The sequence below is a fragment of the Idiotropiscis lumnitzeri genome, chromosome 19 (assembly GCF_059441095.1).
Source record: "Idiotropiscis lumnitzeri isolate Australia: NSW breed Sydney's pygmy pipehorse chromosome 19, RoL_Ilum_1.0, whole genome shotgun sequence".
NCBI lineage: Eukaryota > Metazoa > Chordata > Actinopteri > Syngnathiformes > Syngnathidae > Idiotropiscis > Idiotropiscis lumnitzeri.
Genome location: NC_142409.1, coordinates 7858579 through 7866742, shown reverse-complemented (window position 1 = coordinate 7866742; position 8164 = coordinate 7858579). Strand labels below are relative to the sequence as shown.

At 39.6% G+C, this 8164-nt stretch overlaps 1 protein-coding gene across 15 annotated transcripts in view; it reads right to left on the bottom strand.

Moving 5' to 3' along the window:
• The window catches only part of ntng1a (netrin g1a), a 129826-nt gene continuing 121662 nt past the window's right edge, over positions 1 to 8164 (bottom strand). For 10 of the 15 annotated variants that reach the window (XM_088282984.1, XM_088282968.1, XM_088282971.1 and 7 more), the window contains 2 exons: positions 5142 to 5276; positions 1 to 1624 (listed from right to left, as the gene is read on the bottom strand). In XM_088282984.1, the coding sequence (XP_088139110.1) occupies positions 1398 to 1624; positions 5142 to 5276 (362 nt within the window). In that variant the 3' untranslated portion in view covers positions 1 to 1397. The remainder of the gene's footprint in view (positions 1625 to 5141; positions 5277 to 8164) is intronic. The other 5 variants (XM_088282978.1, XM_088282981.1, XM_088282983.1 and 2 more) reach the window with 2 other exon arrangements.

Sequence of the window (8164 nt, the reverse complement as noted above, 5' to 3'; positions counted from 1 at the left end):
AGCGCTTAATTAGAAGCTTTTATTCACTTAAATCCTCAATGCCAGAAGATAACATTTAGAATGTCCTTTGGTAGGATGGAAATACACTTTATTAATACTGTATGTAAACTGATATTCTTTGATGCCAGCATTTTTGCTAACACAAAGCAAAATGACCCGTACAACTAAAAGCATTAAATAAAAACGAACAGGGTAGAAAAACAAAAACAAACAAAAAAAGCCTGCGTTTTGAGTGTCGTCGAGATACATTAAAGGTTTTTTTTGTCACAGTTCAGCAAAATACAAAAGTACTACATTACTTGTTTTGTTTGCCCAGTTCAGAAGAGAACCTGTAAATACACTGATGATTTTCTATCCACTTATGGAAAAGCTATCCTCTGACGGGGGGTTGAGAGAGCAGAGAGTCTAAAAGAAAAGAATCAGACGGCTTTAGTGGAGCTTATTAGAGGAGGAAATATGACGGGAGAGTCGAGAGAGCAGACGGAGAGCGAGAGAGAGAGACAGAGAGAAACGAGGATTCTTACACATGTGCATCACCGACATTTGACAAAAAAAAAAATAAAAAATCCTTCAACCGACGAGGGTTTTACAGAGTAACATTCACAAAAGCACAGGTTAGTGGCAGCAATGGCGAGGGGTTAGGAAGAGGAGCATGAGCTTGAAGGCGACGAAATTGGAAGAAAGTTTGCCGCGCCACCATGTAGCAGTCTGCACACATTGTCTTTCCATCCGCAATGCAACTGGCAAAGAACTCGTTCTCCTTTCGCGCTCTCCCATGGACATTAGATCGAAGAGGCCGAGGGAAATATTTCTTTGATTTGTCTTCCTCAACAGTCCAGCTTACAGGAGCGTCCCAAAAGGGGATCTGGGCAGCCACGGTCGTCTCGTGCGAGTCGATTGGTTGCAGCCGTGTTGCTGTGGCAATAACAGAGGAAGTCATCTTCAGTTATTTGCTCCGACTGGAGGGGAGCTTACGCACCTGTATGGCTTTGAGGAAGGATGAGCCGGAGCAGTTGGGTTGGGGGTGAGGGGGGGGGCGGGTGCGGAGGTTCTCACTGTCCATTGCACTTTTTTATTTTAAATTTCAATAATATCTTGCTTTTTTTTTTTTTTTAACAAGTATACATTTTTTTTGTATATATTCTTTGATGTTGAATGAAAAAAAAAAAAAAAACTGTTTTTGCACTCATTATCTGGCACATTCCTTTTCACATCAGTGTCCGCTGAGGCTGCTCAAAGAAGAAGCTGGTACAGTACAGTCCACAAAGCTGACGATTGTTCTGCTTGAATGCTTGTCGGATATTCGAAAGAAGGATGAGTCGGTGGCGTGAAGGCTGTGTGTGTGTGTGTGTGTGTGCATGAAAGGGGGGGGGGGTCATTTCTCCCACCAGGTCTCTTTAGAGAAGCGCCAAGCCCAAAAGAAGCGGCGGCAGCAGGCCGAGGGAGGACGGAGGCCTCAGGGGGGGCTGGCCCGAACTTGCACCTCGACAACCCCCCAGCTCCGACTCGCAGCGCGGCTTCTCGCACAGCAAGCCGGTGTAGGCCGAGGGGCAGTTGCAGCGGACGTTGCTGATGCACACGCCGCCGTTTTGGCAGCGCATGAGCTCGTTGTCGCACACCCGAGCTGTGGCGGAGGCAATGCAAAAAAAGAGAGACCAGCGTGAGGGCTTTGGAATATTTTTAGGACAGGTAACTTGAGGTCCACTGTGAGGAATAAAGAGACGATTATTATAAAAAAACGCATCACATTACATGGATTTGATAGAATATTCAACTCAGCGTCCCACTACGAGCGTATGAAATTTACGGTAAATGATGACAAGGAAAATTCTGACAGAAATACAGTTCTCACTATATTGACTCCAGAAAAAGTATTTCACCAAAAAAAAAAAACTATGACTATAAAATCTATCAAAAAGTCAATATTTGTCAGTCGGATGCCCCTTGAAAATAAGCGTACCCTCAAGGGTTTATAAATTCAGTTTTTAAATACTTGGTTAATAACGAGTACAAAGCTGCCACAAGCCAAATAATGAACTGACGTCTCCACTTGTGAGCGAAAAATCCTCCTCAAGAATTCTGTACTTCAAAAGTATCCTTTTGCCATTTCCTGTACGGATGTCAAAATATTGACAATGCTAAATAGTGAGCCAAATATTTTTGATAATCTATTTATAACCAGATTAATAATTTATTAGGGTACCCTTATTTTACCATAACTCCATCATTGGAGCCTGAATGAAAATTCTTCTCATGATTCGATTACATCAAACATTTAATTGTCTTCTTTTCGCTTTGCTCCAAAAATGTCTACTTGCGCCGATTCATTTCCAAACTGAATCGACGGTTTCCCCAAAGTCTGCGAGGCTTCGCCCTCCACCTCCAAAACAGCGGCGACTTTAGACAAAGTGAACATCAGGTTGAAAATTGGCGTATATTTAGCGCTGGGACACCGAGGCCACTATATTCCCGCCGGAGGCAAGCTGTCAAGCAAGCTTCGGGCAAACAAAGCAAGGCTGCGAAAACTAATAAACCAACTGAGACAAATAAACAATGATAAACGCCGGAGACATTTCTCGCCATTTCCCTCCTTTTTTTTTTTTTTTTCTCCCGTGAGTGGGAAACAGTATGGTGAGCAATCTATGAACTCGATGGGATATAAATATCACAACGACAAATATCAGGGCTCTCAGCTGGATGCACGTTGTCTCCCAGGAGGAGTCAAATTGGGCGTTGATGGGATGCGTGCAAGGGAAAAGTGACTTCTATTTGGCCACGTCTGGTTTGTGGCTGCTGTTTAGCTCTCAAATAACGGTTTCCCTCCGAATATCACCTGCAGGGGGAGTTTAAAAGAATCGCAAGTAACGGGTCGGCAATTAAAATGACAAATGTGGATCTTTTTTTGTTTTTTTTTAATCTTCTGGCAGAATGTCAACAAAGGGCCGAGTCTCTGATGTCTCCAAGAATGGTGTCGTAGGAGTAAAGTATGGCCCGGGGGCCACATCCGGCCCGCCCACCTTCGCTGACCGGCCCGCACAGGGACCAGGAAGGCAAAGTATTGCGTTAAATATGCATTGCTTTTACTTTCCAGAATGCACTTTTATTTTAGTTCAGTTTTGTACATCGTACGTATTCTCATTTAAATCATCACTGCGTCATTATAAATCGCTGTAATTAATATTATACGTCAGACTGAACAATATATTTGTGAGTCTTTTCCCGTGAGTGTATAAAATGACCATTATAATTTTTAAAGTATAAAGATGTCATTTTAAGGCTGCCTATCATTTTGTTTAAAATGTGTATTTTGTAACGATGACAATGCATACCATAGCTGAAACAAGACAAATATGTTAGTACATTAAAAAAAAAAGAGAGAGTTTTATTTGGTTACTGAGCAAAATTAAAAACATGAAGAGTTTGCATATGTAATTACCAGCTAATAGATAAACTAACATTTAGCCCAGATTTATCAATTTCTTCTTCTAATACTATTCCGTTGTATGGATGCCATGCTGCCTCTCAGAACAGTAAGCACACATTTTCCAATTTTTATGCACTCACGTAGGTTCTCTCACATTCCCCAAAAATTGCTCGAGATGTTTAAAAATAGGCATGCGGGTACCCTGCTTGGGTAGCAAATGAAAAACTTTGGTGAAGAGAAGAGAAGGCGCTGAGGTGTATTCATTAAAAGAGGGCGTTTTCTAGAAAATAGCAGCGATACGATCAGGACGCAGGGGAGACTCCTTTAATTAGACCATGACCTTTTATCTCGTCCCCGCTGCTCCGAGCAAAAGTCTCCTCCTTCCAAGAATATTCACAGCTGCTTTCGTTTTCCTGCTGTGCAACATCAGAATAAGTGACCTGAGCGATGCATATGGAACATTTTTCTCGGCAACTCACTCGTCTTATCATCAAATAGTTTGGACTCTAAATGACATCGGAAGCTGGCAAAGTCGAACACGGAAAGAGCGAGAGAGAGAGCCTCGTGGAAATAACCCGCTGTTTGACTTGACAAATCGCACAAAAAAAATAAAAATATTTACTTGTCGGGCTCTGTACTGTATTGGTGGACAAAAAGGGAAATATAGACAAAGACGTTGCCCTCCTTTCCTTTCCTCTTTCGATTTAAGTCTCCTTGTTGGATGTCATTGTCCGAGGTAACGACGGTGGCTATTACAATTGATTTATCGTAATCACCAAAGTCGCAATTGAAATCGCTAACTTGCGTCATGTTATCGAAGATGCACGGCAATTTAAGCAACATTTAAATACGTATTTTGGTTTTAAGTCTTAATGAGCCAACAGTGCTGATTAAATGCTAAATTCATCATTATTGAATTTTGCGGATAGTCTTTTTTTTTTCGATCCAATTTATCATCGCCTATCAAGCACACGTCTGCATGCAGTACATGATCAGATCTGGCGCATTTACTTTTGATGAAGGAAAATATTTGGAGAGGGGACTGATGAAGTAGGCGTGTCTGCTTGGAATTGAAATGTGTTTGGTGAGAGATTTCAGATTTAATTGCATTCCTCAGTCTGCATACAAATGGAGACTTGACCATGCACGCATCAATCTTTGGAATCTGAGGACGGAATGGAAGGTCAAAACAGAAAACTTTTGAAATTATTTTCTGGTACAGAGCGTTTTTTTCTTTTTTTTTTTAGCTACTGTATAAAAAAAAAAAAAACAAGGAATTTAGACATGGACTTAATCGGGAAAAACAACCTGTATCCTCGTCCAGCGTTGTTAGCTTTGGATGACATTGTCTGCTGTTGTGGACCGACAAAAAGGTGACGGATACTCAAACAGATTCCAGGCAGCCCGTCAAGCCGTCAATATTGACTCAGCTTCATGTTGCTGCTGTGTTGCATGGCTGAATAACTACGTCAGTGAGCAGAACGCAGGCCATTGCACCCCCCCCCCCCCCCCAAGCCCCCTCCCAGCTCCCGATTTGAGGTCGACATTGTCATCTCACTGCTCAGTTTGGTTCCAGCTGGCTTTATGATTTGTGCACATTTTTCCAGCAAAGATTCAGATCAAAGGGGAATAAAAGATAGGAAATAGAGAGACAGTTGATTAGGGGATGAAGGGAAGAGTGGACCTGAAAAGTGGCGATTGTTGTGGTTCTACTTACATTTGCAGCCATCGTCCCACATATAGCCGGGCAGACACTCACGACACTTAGGCCCTGTCGTGCCCTCCTTACATATACAATATCCCGTGCCATTACAGCGATCACTGACTGAGCCAAAGGGATTACAATTACACTCTGGAAAAACAAAAACACACACAAGCTGGAGAAAAAGGTGCATGTGCTTCGACATCCCAGAGCACCTCGCGGAATTTTCACAGCGTGGCCCAACAGTGCTTGGGCTCAATTACTGTTCAACAACATTCAACTTGTTGCTACTGACCTCGTCGTGTGGAATAAAAATGCTACCATTTCAACAGTAACACAAAATGAAAACATTGAGACGTTGATTCTATGTGAAAAATATGTTCATTAATTGTTTTAATATTTATCAAATATTTTTTTTTTTATAGAATGAAAAATAGTTTTATTGGGACTAAGTTGGACTATGTCTATTTTATATAGATATATATTTTTTTATTTATATATATGTATTATTTATTTATTTATATTAATATATTTATATATAAAACAGTCCAAAATAACATAAATATCAATTAATAAAGTCAGAATAATTTTATCCTAAAGCAGAACTCCCTAAAATAACATTCATCAGATACTAATCTATATCACAAATATTAAATATTAGGAAGCATAAATCTACAATTCAAATATCGATCAATTTTTCTTCAAATCTGTTCTAATTATAATTTGATATTTATTATTAATAATTTATAATTGTATTTGTGAAATAGGACAATATGTTAACGCGCATGCAAACCCTTCCACTAAATGAAAACTAATGAGCATACATATGATTTATGCTTGATAAATGTCAGTTTGCCTCTTAAAACTCAAACTTTTTCTCTAAATGTTATTAATCTCTTTTAAATTTAAAAGTATTTTAATTTTAAAAGTATCCGATGAAATGATGTTCCACTTTTCATTGCCACACTAATCCTTTTGAATGTACAGCATGCAGTGAGCACATATTTTGGGCTATATTGCACATGCATGTTGTAAAATTACATTTATCAAAACAGGCAGAGGTATGCAAAAGTGGAAAAGGGAGAGCGGAAATGACAGTCATAAGGACACACTGGAATGAAATCAAGATAAGTGAGTGGGGATGAGTGCAAGGACACTACATTGAAATGGGCATTGTCGTCATCTTCGGAGTAAAAATTCATTCTCAATGAATTTCCCCGACCTGCACATGATTTCTTTGGCCTTGTTGACCTTCCAGATTTTCTCTACAGCTGCAACCTGCTCTCAAAGTGACACCTACAGTATTTTTGACCACCCCGCCCATCAACTTGAACATACATGCCAGGCAACGGGAAAGAGGTGACTTTAAATGACAAATCTAGGCTTGGAGGTCAGCATCCAGAGTCGGGGGTGGCTGCCAATTCGGCACAAGGGAAATTGTCAGTGGCTCTTTAATGCCTTGTGATGTGTTTCAGCTGCTGCTCCCGAGGCCTTTTCATAAATTTGACATCATGTCATATAGCGCGTCTGACGAGCGCCGTGACTTCTTTGTTTCCTCGGAATTGTCGTAACCTGTCAACCACCTCACCACGCGCCGCGCCCCACCTCCCCTTAGGACTCACAAATGCACCTGGCACCGCGGACGTTGAAAGACGGGAAATGGAATTTGCCATGGGGGCCTATGCGAAATATGTTCACACATTTCTCACAAAGAAAAACAGCTGAGGCATGTCGGAGTCATTTTGAAAAGGTCTTAGCCAGATTAAAAAGGCTTGTAAATGACAATTTCAAGGACAACAATAAAAAAAATAAAAATAAAATGCTGCATTACCTTATTGGCGCGATTACAGTTGCTTTGTTCACAAATGATGGAGCTATTTAAAGTCATAGAAAACGGCGCTTGTTTGCCTAGTTGCCCAAAAAATAGATGAAGAGTAATATTGCATAACAAAGAAATGCTTTCACATCCCACTCTATATTTAGAACATGTGCAGAAAAAGATAAAAAAAAAAAACAACTGCGCACCCTTCATTAATGTTCCCTAAATTTTATTAGACCAAAAAAAAAAAACAAGAAAAAAACGCTAACCATCTTAATGCAAATTTTTTTAATTTAATTATTTTTTTTTTTCAGAATCAGATCAGAAATCCCTTTATTGTCATTGTACTCAAGTGTGCAACAAGATTAGATTTCAGTTTGAATATCACGTATATAATCACGTTTCTATTTATACATGAATCAAAACCTTTTAATCATTTTATTGGGGACATTTTTGGTTGAACACAAAGTGAATTAAATATAAAAGAATGGCCGAAAAAAGTGAGAATCATTTGTGAGGTAGTATCTCTTGGATATGCCAAACGTACTTTCATAATTCATTTTTTTGGGGGGCTTTTCGATGTACAATATTGCGTTTAAAAGAAAACTGTCAAAATGTCCACAAAACTCGTAGAAAGTTAATAGTGCGTTATAGTGTACTTGGAGTAAAGCCGGTTGTTCTTGTTTGCTTTATCCTAATATACATACATACAGTGTGGCTTTTCGGAATGTCGAAAAAATATTTTAAAAAATGCAGAAATAAAATAAAAAGCAGCTAAAGTCAATTATTATGTTTCAGAGCGTGATGGCCGCACCCCGTCGCCAACTTCATAAGATCCCAACGGAAATTGGCTATTTGAGCGTCTGGATTATATGCGGTCGGCGCAAAAAAAAAATGATCACAAAAACACAACATGCATTTGGACTATTTGTTTTTTCTGAAAGTAAGACTTTCGTCAAGGTGACAGGAATTAGAAGCGAATCAGAAATCACGTCTTTTTAAAAAAAAAAAATTTTTTTTAATTTTAGCAGCACAAAAACCTTCAGGTGTGTGCTGGAGACTTGAGAGAGGTTTTACTTTCCCCTTTCAGCCCTTTTCAACACTACGCATGCATCTAGATCAACAATAGCATGGCTTCACCAGAAGAGGATTAAAGTTTTTGGAATAGCTCAGCCTGGGTACAGAGCTGATTCCAATTGAAAAAAAAAATATATACTGT